Source organism: Oncorhynchus mykiss, chromosome 24 (genome assembly GCF_013265735.2).
Source record: "Oncorhynchus mykiss isolate Arlee chromosome 24, USDA_OmykA_1.1, whole genome shotgun sequence".
NCBI classification, from domain to species: Eukaryota; Metazoa; Chordata; class Actinopteri; order Salmoniformes; family Salmonidae; genus Oncorhynchus; species Oncorhynchus mykiss.
The window spans coordinates 11,883,543-11,900,146 of NC_048588.1; the positions used below are offsets into that span (position 1 = coordinate 11,883,543).

The 16,604-nt window shown below is 39.3% G+C and overlaps 1 protein-coding gene across 6 annotated transcripts in view; it reads left to right on the plus strand.

Moving 5' to 3' along the window:
- Positions 1-1,331: 1,331 nt before the first annotated feature.
- Positions 1,332-16,604, plus strand: part of LOC118944024 (alpha-2-macroglobulin-like) — a 39,502-nt gene continuing 24,229 nt past the window's right edge. For 4 of the 6 annotated variants that reach the window (XM_036961398.1, XM_036961399.1, XM_036961400.1 and 1 more), the window contains exons 1-13: positions 1,332-1,526; positions 2,112-2,292; positions 2,609-2,765; positions 3,398-3,450; positions 4,388-4,408; positions 4,721-4,886; positions 5,005-5,089; positions 6,494-6,644; positions 6,775-6,895; positions 8,800-8,909; positions 9,056-9,226; positions 9,474-9,707; positions 9,922-10,006. In XM_036961398.1, coding sequence (XP_036817293.1) covers positions 1,441-1,526; positions 2,112-2,292; positions 2,609-2,765; positions 3,398-3,450; positions 4,388-4,408; positions 4,721-4,886; positions 5,005-5,089; positions 6,494-6,644; positions 6,775-6,895; positions 8,800-8,909; positions 9,056-9,226; positions 9,474-9,707; positions 9,922-10,006 — 1,621 coding nt within the window. In that variant the 5' untranslated portion in view covers positions 1,332-1,440. The remainder of the gene's footprint in view (positions 1,527-2,111; positions 2,293-2,608; positions 2,766-3,397; positions 3,451-4,387; positions 4,409-4,720; positions 4,887-5,004; positions 5,090-6,493; positions 6,645-6,774; positions 6,896-8,799; positions 8,910-9,055; positions 9,227-9,473; positions 9,708-9,921; positions 10,007-16,604) is intronic. The other 2 variants (XM_036961402.1, XM_036961403.1) reach the window with 1 other exon arrangement.

Here is a 16,604-nt window from a genome sequence, read left to right on the forward strand (position 1 = left end):
ACCTGGATGTTCAACTGTGCTTCTGGCAAAATATTCTGTGGACAGATGAAACTACAGTGGTGTTGCTTGGAAGGAACACACAACACTATGTGTGGAGAAAAAAGACACTGCGCTCCAACATCAAAACCTCATCCCAACTGTAAAGTATGGTGGAGGGAGCATCATGGTTTGGGGCTGCTTTGCTGCCTCAGAGTCTGGACAGCTTGCTATCATCGACGGAAAAATGAATTCCCAAGTTTATCAAGACATTTTGCAGGAGAATTTAAGGCTATCTGTCCGCCAATTGAAGCTAAACAGAAGTTGGGTGATGCAACAGGACAACGACCCAAAACACAGAAGTAAATCATCAACAGAATGGTTTCAACAGAAGAAAATATACCTTCAGGAGTGGCCCAGTCAGAGTCCTGACCTCAACCCGATTTAAAATGCTGTGGCATGACCTCGAGAGCAGTTCACACCAGACATCCTAAGAATATTGCTGAACTGAAACAGTTTTGTAAAGATGGATCGTCCAACATTTCTCCTGACCGTTGTGCAGGTCTGATCCGCAACTACAGAAAACGTCTGGTTGAGTTTATTGCTGCCAAAGGAGGGTCAACCAGTTTTTAAATCCAAGGATTCACATACTTTTCCCACCCTAAACTGTGAATGTTTACACGGTGTGTTCAATAAAGACATGAAAACGTATAGTTGTTTGTGTGTTGTTAGTTTAAAAAGACTGTCTGTCAGTGTTGTGACTTAGATGAAGATCAGATCAAATTTTATGACCAATTTATGCAGAAATCCAGGTAATTCCAAAGGGTTCACATACTTTTTCTTGCCACTGTAGCTCAATGTTTGTAATATTTATTTATATTATTTTTATTTATAGTCTTTTTTGCTCATCTTTATCAAGGGATCCAATCATTTTTGAACCCACTGTATATTATAAAGGGGCGGCAGGTAGCCTAGTGGATAGAGCGTTGGGTCAGTAACCGAAAGGTAGCAGGATTGAATCCCCGAGCTGATAAGGTACAAATCTGTCATTCTTCCCCTGAACAAGGCAGTTAAACCACTGTTCCCTGGTAGGCCATCATTGTAAATAAGATGTTCTCGACTGACTTGCCAAGTTAAATATATATATATATTTAATATGGACAAAGTAAGAAACAGGCATTGCATGCAAACTATTGAGATGTAATCAGGTCATAGTGCCAATGTCCTGCACTGTACTGTATGTATATTGATGGTGCATGTGTAGTCTCCATGCCAGAGAATCTGCCAATCACTGAAAATCACTGTTGTTGACACAAATTGGTCAAACATTCACAAGGCTTTAACTTCCATCATTCAACCTGGCTACACCAGTTCCCCTGCTTGTACTCTACACAGTGCAGTAGGGAAGTCTTGCCAGTAGGAATACTGGGACATAGGCTGACTTTTTATTTCTCTCATTGAGTCATGGTTCCTTCTGAGCTTCATGTTTGGAGATGGATATTCTTTGCCTGCTTTCACTGGCTTTGTTTCTGTCAAGAAACTCCAAGACCGTAAGTAAATCTGCACAGTCAGTTAGAATTTAGTAATCAGATGTGGCGTCTCGTCCTGAGCAAATTTAGAACTGTTTTTCATCTACCCTTTCTGCATATATTTGTTCTGTGTATTTCACCTATAAGTATAGGCTTTTTAAAAAGGAATCTTTATTTTTTTTATCTTAATTATTATTATTTATTTATTTTGGCCCACCCCTCCTCTTTGGAGGACAAAATAAACGTGTTTATTTTGTTGTTACATGTACTCTGTTCACACAATTTACTTGCATGGCGCCGCAGGAAATGCAGACGAGCATTGTGTTTGACATAAATTAATTGAAAACCTGCACTAACACATATTATGTGTTAGTGCATTGCACTTTTCATGCAACCTGTCTACTTTTGTCCAGATAATTGCGGAATCACATATCAAGCAACATTATGGACATAACATTCAAATCGTGTTGCTGCAGGATTATTTTGCTATAACAATACTTGTGAAATTAAGATCCTACATCTGTAGTTTCTTGTTTAGAGGTGCACTCTCATTTTGTACTGATTTTCCTGTATGTTTGCTGCTGTGCTGGCATATGTTCTCTCTAGGGTTTACATGGTAGCCATTCCTGCAGTGATCCAGGCAGGCTCAGAGGCCAAGCTTTGTGCCAGTCTTCTGCAGCCCAACGAGACCCTGGTCATGACCATATCTCTGATTGTTGATGAGCAGAGCAAAATTCTTCTCCAAGAGAGTTCTGACCAAGAGTTTCACCGCTGCTTCCAGTTTCAGGTCAGCCAGCACTGGTCGACATCCAGAACCATTCCAATAAGAGTACACAGTACTTCTCAGCTTTGTGATGCATCTCTTCATTTTAGTGCAATGCTATCTTATTTGATGGGAAATATCAATGTGGTGGCTTTTCTGGAATTCTGGCTGAAATTTGACATAAAAAGATGACATTAAGTACTAAAGAAAAATAATTTTAAAAACACACTGATGAAAGGAGAAGTGATTGAATCTTCACAACCTTGACATTGTTGCAGCACGTTCTTACCAACTAAGCCACACTGGATCATATGTCATTGGTTCATTGTCTCACTGACAGGCCCCTCAGGTGGAGAGTGACCAAGTGCAAAACTTTAAGGTGGAGGTTCGAGGTGAAACGTTTCTATCGACAGAGGAGAGAAAGGTCATGATCAAACCCTACAGTCCGATGACATTCATCCAAACGAATAAACCAATCTACAACCCAGGACAAACAGGTAATTTTACACAGAGCCAGGGACCTACACAATTAGTTTCCTTGCTAAGAAACAGGACAATTAGGTGGGAGCATGTTTCTATGATGGTTTGCTCTGTCATCCCAGAGACACTTGAAACAGCACCATCAGGTGCAGATCAAGAACAAATCCGCTGTGGGTTCACTCAGAATATGTACACTGGCATTTGAGGCAACATCACATGTTACAAACTGTTCTTCTCCTGGACATTATCCGTTGATTCCAATTGGCTCATTCATCACTCCTACTCTCCCCTGTAACTATTCCCCAGGTCGTTGCGGTAAATGAGAATGTGTTCTCAGTCAACTTATATTGACAGTGTAAATATTTTCAGCGAACTCAGTGCAGTTTTCCTTTAACTGCAATTGATTGAATTGGGGCCTTAGTACCAACAGTGTAAAATACTATCCAGAGTAGCTGTCAAAAGTTTGTCTTGCAAAATTCTGGTAACTTTCACAAAAATCCCAGGTTTTACAGAAATCCTGGTTGAAAGATTCCTGGAATCTGGGAATCCTTCAACAGGGATTTCTGGAGAATCTGGGAAATTTAGCTAAATTATGCTTCTAAATTTCTCATTGAGTGCTTGTCTTTGTCTTTTCATTGTCTTTTTACAGTGCAGTTTAGAGTGATCACCTTGGATACCAATTTTAGCCCTGTCAATCAGCTGGTGAGTCTTGAAAATGATTGAATATTGAAAACAATGACATCTATTTCATCTTCATTTGGATCAGTATCTCAACTACTTAAAAAAAATGACAAATACAGAAGAATCTCAAGGATTGTTTCACATTACTGTCTGATAGATGTAGCAATCAGGTATCATGTAACACTATGTATGATATTGTCCAACCAACTCAACTCTACGGCCTTGTGGTTAGTGTCCTCCTTGAGAATGGAAGATTTAGGGTGTCAAGCCTTACCAAAGAACGGGATCAGATGCCTCTCTACTTGGCACTGAACATTAAGGAGATGGATTGAGGTTAATGCCCAGCAATAGACTAGCATCCTGTCCAGGCTCCTTCACTCTACAGAAACAGGACATAGGCTCCTGCCTTATGGACAGGGACAAGGCTTATGATGGACAATATACTGTAAATGATTATTTTAATTCAGTAATCAACTAGCCACAACATGTTATACACATCTCGTTAGTACTCCATGAACAATAAGACTTTGGAAATGGGAAATGTTTTGAACAACTATGGGGCAAAATCCAAATCTTTAGGCCATGTTTGTTTGATAAGGCTACACAAACATTTGAGACCCATAGCACTCAGTGCAAAGGTTCTGCAGAGGTTCTCTAAATAAACCTGCGTGTGTGTATTTTAGGGTCCTCAAACATTCACCACAGGACATGGGATTTTCAATTAATTTACTGTAGGTCAGATTGGAATGTATGGGATTTTTTTCCTGAGATTGAATTAATCTACTGAATTCTACTAAAGTCCCAGTGCAAATACTACTTGTGATATTTAGTTGAGGAGACAAACCCAAGCACCTGCCTAATTCCTATAGTTGCATACAGCTTTGTTCCTCAGTTCATTTTGGGGGAATTTTAGTTATTCATAAAACATTAACCAACCTTTTGTCTTTGTCCTTCACAGTACAATGTTGTGGAACTTGAGGTAAGACCCTTATTAGTCTGTCAAAAATACTACAACATGATAAGACGATGACTCCACCAGCTAGGTAGGTCATCATTCATTTCCACATGGCAGTTACCAGAATCCTCCATATCAGCTATATGTGAACACATCTGGGCCACCTTCAGTAAGCAAACTTCAGAACATTAAGAAAGAAATGTCATGAATAGAACTGACGTGACTCCTTATTCTACATGTCAGACAGGCATGTTTGGCTTACATAACATGTTTGTATCTGAACGTTCCACAGTCTTGTGCCCTGCTAAATGTGTCCCTTGTTCTATGAATAAACAGGATATTCGTCAGAACAGGATTGGACAGTGGGTCAATACATCATCTAGCGGCAACATTCTGCAGCTTTCACACCCCCTGAACTCTGAAGCACCCGTAGGATTATATGCTATTGTAGTGTGGATTGGTGATAACAAAATATACCATAACTTCAAGGTAGAAAAATATGGTAAGTTGAGCTTCTTTATTTACCTTTCATGCTCGGTAATATTATGGATCTGGCAGATGAATCATTAAATCACAATCCAGGAACATTCATGAGTTAACTGCTGTTCTATTATATCTAGTTTTGCCAAAGTTTGAGATCAAAATGAACTTCACCGATGAGATCAGCATTGTTCAAGAGGAGTATAAATTAGAAGTGTGTGCAACGTGAGTCTACACTATCGCCGTTTTGCAATGCACTGTTGTTATGTGTAACTCCACTCATGTCACTGTCTAATTAATCGCATTGCGCAAATGCAGACTTTGAGTCAAATACTAATTTAATTATTTGAATTACTTTTGCATACATCTCAAAATAAGTATTTACCGAGTGGCGCAGTGGTCTAAGCCATTGCATGTCAGTGCAAGAGGTGTCACTGCTGTACCTGGTTCAAATCCAGATTGCATCACATCTGCCTGTGATTGGTCCCATAACGTGGAGCACAATTGGTCAGGGTAGGCAGTCATTGTAAATAACAATTTGGTCTTAACTGACTTGCCTAGTTGAATAAAAAGTAATTCAGTATTGGAATGTATTTGGAAATACAAACATTTTAATCCTCCATACATTTGTCTGTTTGGTCCTAGGGGTATTTAAAATAGTGTATTTGGAAACAAATACTTAAATATGCATGTATTTGGGCCTCTCGGGTGGTCTAGAGCACTGCACTGCAGCGCTAGCTGTGCCACCAGAGACTCTGGGTTCGCGCCCAGTCTCTGTCGCAGCCGGCAGCGACTGGAGGTCCGTGGGGCGACGCACAATTGGCCTAGCGTCGTCCGGGTTAGGGAGGGTTTGGCCGTTAAGGATGTCCTTGTCTCATCGCGCACCAGCGACTCCTGTGGCGGGCAGGGCGCAGTGCACGCTAACCAAGGTTGCCTGGCGCACGGTGTTTCCTCCGACACATTGGTGCGGCTGGCTTCCTGGTTGGAGGTGCGCTGTGTTAAGAAGCAGTGCAGCTTGGTTGGGTTGTGTTTCGGAGGACGCATGACTTTCGGCCTTCGTCTCTCCCGAGCCCTTACGGGAGTTGTAGCGATGAGACAAGATAGTAACTACTAACAATTGGATACCACGAAATTCTGGAGAAAAGGGGATCATATTTAAAAAATAAACTATAAATATGCATGTATTTGAACCCAGATCTGTGCTAATGACAAAAACTAAATGAAGACCTACAATGCTACTACTGCTCAAAGTTATAAATTGCTTCTAATAATTTAAAAGTTTGAGACAGTGGCATTTACATGAACAGCTGGGCCTTTAGTAATAAAGCATCTCAGAGTAGGATTGCTGATCTAGGATCAGGTCTCCCCCTATACATGTGACACAAACGATTACACTGATCCTAGATCAACACTCATACACTGAGAGGCTTCATCTTTACAGGTCTAGATGCATTGACAATGTTGAAAGTACTTGACTTAAAGAAAGCCTGCAGGTATAATGCATTTGAACTTGTTGTAAGCAGCATGTATGAGCCTTTGTAATGTCTCATATGAGGTTTATAATATACTATGTCTCTCTAAGTAGGAAATCTGTTGTTTTTGATGCTTTTCATTATGAAATAAAATCAGATACACGTATGGACAGCCTGTACCTGGAAAAGCAGACTTAGAGTTGTGCCGACCTTTAAGGAACGATGTATTCATATCAATGAGAATTGATGAGGAAACTCATCGAGTAGTTCCTGATTATACAGCCCCCTGCCACAAAGAGTCAATAGAGGTCTGTATGCTTTCCTGAAGAAACTATCATCAGTATAATTGTTTTTACCAACATATTACATTTGAATGTGATGTGGTTAAATGTATTTAAATCAGTTCTTAATGTCTGTGGTTTTGCTTGCTTTTCCCAGATGGACCAAACTGGCTGTGCTTCTCATGTCTTCAACATGTCCATTTTCACAAAGAATGGTGGAGAGAAAATGCTCATAGACAGGTTTAGTTTTAATGCAAAAGTAGAGGAGGAGGGGACAGGCAAGTAATTTATCACAAGAATTTGGAGTTGGGAAAAGTGATGACAACATTTGCCTGCAATCACATGAAAACACATTTTTTGAATTGAGAGTGAAAGGCATGATGTCAATATGTTTAATAAGATTGTGGAGACCTGTGTTTGACCTTCGGTGCTACACCATAATGTTATATACAGTGGGGCAAAAAAGTATTTAGTCAGCCACCAATTGTGCAAGTTCTCATACTTAAAAAGATGAGAGAGGCCTGTAATTTTCATTATAGGTACACTTCAACTATGACAGACAAAATGAGAAAAAAAAATCCAGAAATCACATTGTAGGATTTTTTATGAATTTATTTGCAAATTACGGTGGAAAATAAGTATTTGGTCACCTACAAACAAGCAAGATTTCTGGCTCTCACAGACCTGTGTACCTCTTCTTTAAGACCCTCCTCTGTCCTCCACTCGTTACCTGTATTAATGGCACCTGTTTGAACTTGTTATCAGTATAAAAGACACCTGTCCACAACCTCAAACAGTCACACTCCAAACTCCACTATGACCAAGACCAAAGAGCTGTCAAAGGACACCAGAAACAAAATTGTAGACCTGCACCAGGCTGGGAAGACTGAATCTGCAATAGGTAAGCAGCTTGGTTTGAAGAAATCAACTGTGGGAGCAATTATTAGGAAATGGGAGACATACAAGACCACTGATAATCTCCCTTGATCTGGGGCTCGACGCAAGATCTCACCCCGTGGGGTCAAAATGATCACAAGAACGGTGAGCAAAAATCTCAGAAGCACACGGGGGGACCTAGTGAATGACCTGCAGAGAGCTGGGACCAAAGTAACAAAGCCTACCATCAGTAACACACTACGCTGCCAGGTACTCAAATCCTGCAGTGCCAGATGTGTCCCCCTGCTTAAGCCAGTACATGTCCAGGCCCGTCTGAAGTTTGCTAGAGAGCATTTGGATGATCCAGAAGAAGATTGGGAGAATGTCATATGGTCAGATGAAACCAAAATATATATTTTTGGTAAAAACTCAACTCGTCGTGTTTGGAGGACAAAGAATGCTGAGTTGCATCCAAAGAACACCATACCTACTGTGAAGCATGGGGGTGGAAACATTATGCTTTGGGGCTGTTTTTCTGCAAAGGGACCAGGACGACTGATCCGTGTAAAGGAAAGAATGAATGGGGCCATGTATCGTGAGATTTTGAGTGAAAACCTCCTTCCATCAGCAAGGGCATTGAAGATGAAACGTGGCTGGGTCTTTCAGCATGACAATGATCCCAAACACACCGCCCGGGCAATGAAGGAGTGGCTTCGTAAGAAGCATTTCAAGGTCCTGGAGTGGCCTAGCCACCAACCCCATAGAAAATCTTTGGAGAGAGTTGAAAGTCCATGTTGCTCAGCAACAGCCCCAAAACATCACTGCTCTAGAGGAGATCTGCATGGAGGAATGGGCCAAAATACCAGCAACAGTGTGTGAAAACCTTGTGAAGACTTACAGAAAACGTTTGACCTCTGTCATTGCCATAAAAGGATATATAACAAAGTATTGAGAAACGTTTGTTATTGACAATACTTATTTTCCACCATAATTTGCAAATAAATTCATAAAAAATCCTACAATGTGATTTTCTGGATTTTTTTTCTTCTCATTTTGTCTGTCATAGTTGAAGTGTACCTATGATAAATTACAGGCCTCTCATCTTTTTAAGTGGGAGAACTTGCACAATTGGTGGCTGACTAAATAATGTTTTGCCCCACTGTATATATGTTTTTAATCATGTTTTAAAATATTGTGTAAACTGCACTGCAATTGACTTCTGCATTGTGAACAGTCATTGTGCATCATGGTGGCATGTATTCTTGTTAAATAAACCATCCTATTCTCATTTGTTTTTCTTTGACAGGTATTACACGGTCAGAGAAAAAACACATAGCGCTCTCCTATGTGATTGGAAAACTCACGTTTGTCGACACACCCAAAATCTATGAGCATGGATCAATTATCGAGGGCAAGGTAAGTCCAGATCCAGTGTTATTGTTCCTTGAACTTTGTTGAATTGTGGATGCCATTTGTTCTTTGACATTCCTGTTTACTTAACTACTAATGGTAGGTAACAGTGACAAACAGATGTAGCATGACATTACTCCTTTTTTCCTCAGATAAACGTTGTTCACTTCAACAACACACCTATCTCTGACATGTTAGTCTACCTGTTGGAGAAGAAAGGCTGGTCCTCACATCATCTCCAGAACCTAACCACGGACAGTCATGGTATTGCCAGTTTCTCCCTCAACACAACCACTATGCCCAAAGAGGATATTAACCTCATAGTAAGTATGATTCCTTCTAAGGGTTTGAAAGATTCTGAGACTCTTTATGCTCCATCCCAAATCACCCCATTGACCCTACACCCTGAGGTCTATCATGCTCTTGTGAAGATCTGAGAAGATTCCATTGGTATAATAAGCAATATGGTGAAACTTCCACCTATCCTATCAGAGGGTGAGGTGGAGCTCTAAGGGTCGATTTGGGATTGGGCCTTTCGTTATACTCTCTCGTCCCTCTGTTGCTTTCCAGGTTAGCAACACACCAGAAGCAGAGAACACTAGATACAGGGTCCCCTATTTCAACAGGGGGCACCACGTACTCTCACTGATCCAGCCCACTGCCCCTCACAGTAAAACATCCAGCTCTCTGGCTATTCAGAAGACGGAGAAACCACTGGCATGTGGGGAGGAAGTGTCAATCACCATCCAGTATGCTATCGTAGGGGAGACCGTCCCAAAGGGCTCCGTGGATGTCATCTACCTGGTGAGTAGAACCAGAAACAAGTTGTGACAAGCTGCAAACCCAGGGTGCATCCGAAATGGCACCCTATTCCATAGTGCACTATTTTGAACAGGGCCATTTCAGACATAGTCCCAGCCTCTCACCTTTGAAGGAAGGATGTCCCTATACAACACCAATACTCCTCATCATCTCCTTATTCCTGACTTGATGGGAAAACTGTTTTTCCGTCCTCCAGGCCTTATCCAGAGGGGCGATACTTCAGCATGGACATATGAAGGTTACTGTACAGCAGGGGAGTCCTGGTGAGGATGATTTATTAAGTAAGTATGGACCTACTGAGAGGTGCTTGATGACAATGACAGTGTGTAAGGTTACATACGCACAATAATGCGATTATTGTGGCTAGACAGATTAATATAACACTTAGATTAAAACGTTTACATGCTTTGCAAGAAGAACACTTTCCCTAATAATCCTGTTAACATGGAAGTCTGAAATCAGGCTACTGATAAATAAACGTTCAGCCAAGTTTAAAATAAACTTTTTACCACAGCCACCATGCTATTTTTGGGAAGCATATTTGATTCTGAGTTCGGACATTTATAGTGTGTATGTGAAAACGACTTAGAAAACACATACATTCAAACTCACTTCCCTTGCGCTAAAGAAGGCAGATCGCTCGGCTGGTGCTAGCAAATGAGCAGATCAAATACACTGCTGGAACACCATTAAGGTGTTTACATGTTTGCATCACCGAATAAGGTATTTATAAATACTAATAATTTGAATGATTGTACAGAAAACCAGGGGCCTCATTCATAACCGTTGCGTAAATTTAACACTAAATATCTGCGTGCACCATTTCTGAAAAGACTGCACATACACACACAAATATTGAGATACATAAACTTGGTGCATGCCATACATAAGCATGTTTCTGATTATACATCAGACCTGTTATAAAACTGTGCGCATCAACGAGCATTATAACTCCTCTTAGAAAACGCTCATCGTTCATCTTTTAAGGTATTGGAATTAGGCCAAGACAGTAGCTACAGGAAATAGAAATGTTGAACTTGATCAAATGTCTTTGGAGGTGTTGCCAGAATTATTTATTTTGCAGTGACATTTGCTGTAATCTACCAGGCCATTTCTGAAAGACAAAACCAATTGAAAATTGTTGTGGACCTCTAGACAGATCACAGGTCGCAGTTGTAAATGAGAACTTGTTCTCAACTGGCATACCTAGTTAAATAAAGGTTAAATTAAAAAAATATCGTTTGAATGCAATAATGTTTTGCATAATTTTTTCCCTAAACATAAATATGCTGCACTGCTCACGAATTCTGAAACATTGTCTAAAATGAAAACAGTAGGCCTACTTAGTGGTAGCCTACACACTTCAATACAAACAATCAACTGCTGTTCACCTGTTAAATACTGTATGGTATAAACTTCGCTCCCTGTCCAATGCGAAAGTTAAAAAACGTGAAATTACAGTATAATAGCCTATCTAATAAGCCCAATTACATGTGCGATGCACATGGTAATTTCTTGTGTGGCTACTTCGGGAATATGAACTCATTATGGCCAGAAAATGTGAGGAATTTATTCTGCATGATTAATGTATTATGTTTGAGAAATTCAAGTAGCCTATCCTAGGCCTATAGGCTATTTCGTGGGTAGCCTATGAAACCATCACAGCCAGAAAAGGTGAGGATTTATACTGCAATGATCATGGTAATGAAATTAATCATTAGAAATAGGCATCTTTCAGAACGCAAAGATAAAATACATCGATTTTCGCTCTTCTCGCTAAGGGAAAATTATTATTATTAGTAGTATTATTATATTTAGCTACCTGTTTTTTGTTATGAATAAGAGTCATATATTCCTGCACGAGGCTACTTTTGCCATCTTGCAATGCAGTACTTCAACCACTAGAAACTGTGCATACGCATGGTCTGAAGTTTACAGGAGGACAGGCACATTCCCACTTCAACTTTTGAGTGAAAACTGGGCATGCATGTTTAGGGGCATATTTTGTGCATACCCAACGTTTTATATGCCCCTGGTGTTTTAATCGGTTATTGAAGGAATTGAATTCCTCGGTTTTAATTCCCAATTAAAATTAAACACTCTGTCAATTCATAAGAATTTGTATGATCCTTATTTTATAGAAATAGACAGAGCCCGGTCTTAAAGTCAAATAGCAGCCTTTATTCACGAGAGTACTGCTCCTTACACATTTTACCACAGGTTATAAACTGAAAATGACGTCAGCGTTTTCTAAATGTTCCGTCTCTTCTTGACACTGGTAGAAAGGCTCTATAGTTCTCAAGCCTTCCCTCCTCGCCTAGAGCCAAGGTCAGCCAGTGTAGATAAGCATTCTAGTCAGTCTGGAGATATAATTAATTCATTTCTACCAAGGAACAGACCGTCATTGTTCTCATTCTTGATTATTTGCACACAATATATTCAGAACTAAGATTAAAAAGAAAATTCATACATATACAGTAACATAATAGTATTCTGATTAGTACATATACAGTAACATAATAGTATTCTGATTAGTACATATGCAGTAACATAATAGTATTCTGATTCGTCAGGCCTGGTTGAAATGTATACATAATTAGTCATCATTGATAAAAATTCCCTTAACATATCCACCCTTTCATTAAATATTATACATCCAATTACACATGTAGCTATATTGTAATATTAAAAAGCCTATTTCTATTTTTATTAGAAATATTTCTTGTCATCAAAACATCACCTAAACATAACCCACTACTTGCATTCGCCATGACTGTTTCTTAGGCCTACATCAGAATGATAACTCTTCTTATCAGGATTTTCGTTACAATCTTCATAAAAAAAACAGTCTAATATTGAAACAAGCTACAACCTAACCTCCCTAAACATCAAATATGGTCTCCTCGCGAGTGAAAGGATCCGGATTCTTCTATTACGTCCAAGCCATGTATTTTGTATTCCACTGGACAGAGCTTAGGATTGGTCCATATATCACCATCTGAAGTGTCATCGATTTCTCCAGAGTCCTGGAAATGATAACTTTCATACACGCAATCAACCACGTCTGTACAAAACTAACACAGTCACACAGGTGAAGGTAGCCCATAACACAGTAATCATAACATTTTTCCATCTTCCAAACACACTGTCAACCCAATTAGTCAGAGAAGTATCCACCCCTGAGTTTATTTCCTTCTCGTGAACTAGGGTGTGTAAACCAGACAAGGCCTTGGTCACTGATCCATCCTAACTGTATATCCCGGAGCCAAATTACCTATACACTCCCACCCTCTTCAGCCAGCAAACATCCAAGACTATTCTATTCATGTCATGGTGTTGAATGAGTGTGAAAGGCATTCTCAAATGTACCAGTACACATACCTCTGTTCAATTAGCCAGTAATACTCGGCTATCATGTCATTCTCCCACACAATCAACAGATGTGAGCCCTGGGCCTCCTTATCTTAGTGAAATCCCCAGATCTCAACCAGCCTGCCAAATCACTCATTGGTCGCATCAGAAGTAACATTAGCTGTCCTATTGCAGTACTGGTTTTACCCCACATATTTCTCAGGAGTGCTATACTGAATCAAACAATAAACAGTCTCCCGTTGCCTCTGTGAAAGGAGGAAGCTCAGATTTCAGAGGAACATGTGGATATAAATAGTGCAAATCCATACAACTTATTATCTGGCTTTCCTGCTTCCATGAATAGCTTTACCTTAGGTGAATAATTCAATTTCTGAACTATCCACACCGGCTCTTGGCTCTGGACCACTCCACAGTCAGTATCTGCTTTGTCAGGGACTCTGCTTGTATTCTGCGGACTATAGAGCAATCAGCTGCTCTAACTTTTTCTACCTGGAATGCACTAGGTTATCAACTGAAACCCTTACTTTCACTACACTCCATCTCCTTCCATGCTGGGTATGTAGATTTATGTAGCCTTCTCACATGATGTGAGCTATAACATGTTTCCATGAACTACACAGAGACTTGCATAGATGTCTTCCATAATAGCTACTCTTAGTCCTGAACTGCCAAGGAGTCAGAGACACCACTTGGTCTACATAGAACTCCACTGAGACATCCCTCCCTATCCTACTCTCACTTCCTGTTTATCCAGATCAAGTGATCTCTTATGCTTGGTTAATACTAATTTCTCCTTGTTTAACTATGTCAATATTACCCTCTGGCCTTCTCGGGTTCATGGTGTAGGAATACGGTCTCCAACCATACAGCTTAGGATGGACAGCTCACCTATAAAGCCCCACCCTCTTCTAGAAAACACATCATTAGCAAGAGTCAGACACATTTTCACTTCTATGAACAAGAACAGTGAGGAAAGGACAGGTAAGGTATTTTTCATTCGAGAGATGGCCCCCAGAATTCTGTTAATTCCAGTTCTCCTCTCGAACTCTGTTATTGTTCGACAGTGTCAGTGTGTCTTACCCTCCCGCAGTGTGATATGAATCCGGGTAGTTCTTTCTGCTAGCTGTCACCAGGAGTCCTCGGTATGGTCCCCCCAACAGGCCTCAGGGACTGGATTGAGTGACTTCACCTGTAGTGCATAAAATCTTGGACATACAGGTTTGGTTAACAAACAGTTTCTCATTTGTTCTATCTGATTATATCTTTAACTTCTATACCTACTTGTTAGCTCATTTTTTAAATTTTTTTATCAGTTAATTATCCCGTAGGTCACATCCTATCCTAGAACACAATTTACCCATCCCCCCTTTGTTACCTGGCTCTGCCCAGGTACCAACCTTGCCTACTCTTAAACAATGACTTAGGTAAGATTAGTAAATTATCCTTATGTCTGACATCATCATGTAGGAGCCCCTTTAATTTTCCACATGTCCAATTCTCCCTTGGGCGTCCATTCATGTCAATCCTGTACCAATTCTCTGTCAAGTTTCTTATCTACTTTAAGAAGTATCTGTGCTACTTATATATTGTCTTAAATATAAATATTTACCAATTTAAACCGTAACCCTTTTCTCTCATATCTCTCAAATACCACTAAGCTTCTAACTGTTTGACTTTATCTAAAATCATTGATTTTAGAAAAACATGTCAATGAGTGGCAATCTCTAAAGTCCTTACATTTCCTTAATCCTAACAATAATCCTAAATCATCACAGATGTCCTATATTCCTGTTAAATTTAATATTATTTAAAAAACCTCCTAATAATCAAACAAAGTCAAAACAAATGCTAACCATATCAAAATCCTTCCTACACTAACAAGCTCTTTCCTTCAGGGACCCTGAGTATTCTATCTGACAATAACATGAATTTAATATATGTTGCATAGTGTGGAATACCTTATCTACAGTAATTTATCACCCCTAAGAACTGAAACGTATTTTTCTATGTAATTCCCTGCCCTATTGGCTTAATATATCTCCTATCCAAACCTCAATGTATATTATCTTCCCCTATTTATTCTCAGTGATAAATAGGATTTGTTTCTCTGTTAAAATACCAAATTAATAATAGCCCATTCAAAAACTTCACAGCTAATGTTGTAAAACAGAATCCTGAACCACTTTCTCATTTGCGGTTCAAACAATAATTCTAACCCCAAACTAAAACTCCATTATAATTAATTTACCTTAACTATTAACCCAAATGACCACATTCATTATACAAATGACTCTCCCCTGAGGCTGATCAGACCTCAAAAGATAGTCATGATAAGGTCAATAGGTCATACCACCTTTTTATAGTCATGTTCCATACTACCTTAGACATATTAAAGAACCCTTTATCCTTAAAATAAAGAAAAATCACTTGTGTAATTAAAACTCATAAAATAAAAAACTCATAAAGTTCCATATGTGAGCGTGCCTCTTTAAAATACCTTTGCACTAAAACAAATAGTCCTAACAAATGTTTTATGTGTGTATATTTGCAAACCTTAATGGATAATCAAAACTTCCAGGCCTTTTTCAATTTGGTCGTTTATGACCGCAATCTCACCCACTCTCCCCAAGATTATAATCCCAGGAAACATCTAAAAGTGAGGCACCTAAACCTCAATTTTCCCAGAAGAACACAACACGCCTAACTAGCATTCACTATGCTACTTCGATTCAGAAACTCAAAAGTGAACTATAAACTAAGCCTAATGATAATTCCCCTTTGACTCAAATCATTAATCATACGTTTTAAACAACGTCTATGTATATGTTTACTTAAATGAACATGCTACCCTTAGATACAATTAACCTGATAACATTATTATCCAATGTATTACTTTTTCCCTCTGCCGCAAATGTCGTACATTCCTCATCCGTAATTTAATCCCAGATATTTAATAAAAATGCAATCGCATTCTCCCATGGCTCCTTCAACTTACATATTTTAGATAACTTCCATCCGTCCCAGAATAAGGAATCCTACTTAAACACACCAGAATACAATGTTTAACTAAGTTAAATCAAACCCTCAAATTGACCATAACCAGTAACCAAATAAACAAACCACTTTTATCAGCAAAAAAACTATACAAAAACTCACTAATTTAATGCTTCAGATGACAAAATTATTCAGAGACTCACGTTTACATCTCAATAAAACAAATCATCATCTGCTTGTTCCTCAACATTGTTCCACATAATGGAAACAGCGCTCAAATTCACTGGTGTTACATAAACAATCAAACCAGGAATCAATAACCATCAGAATCCATTATCACGATGTTTTACGATTCAGACATCCAGTCTCCCTTTCTCATAGCCTAATAGAGTCCAAATAAACGCCACAAATCTATGATGCCCACCTAGCGAATCAGCTGCTAGTTTTTAGCATCTTTCCTGACTATCCTGGCGACTCTCAAATTACTTTTAATAATGTATTTTGACATTTTTA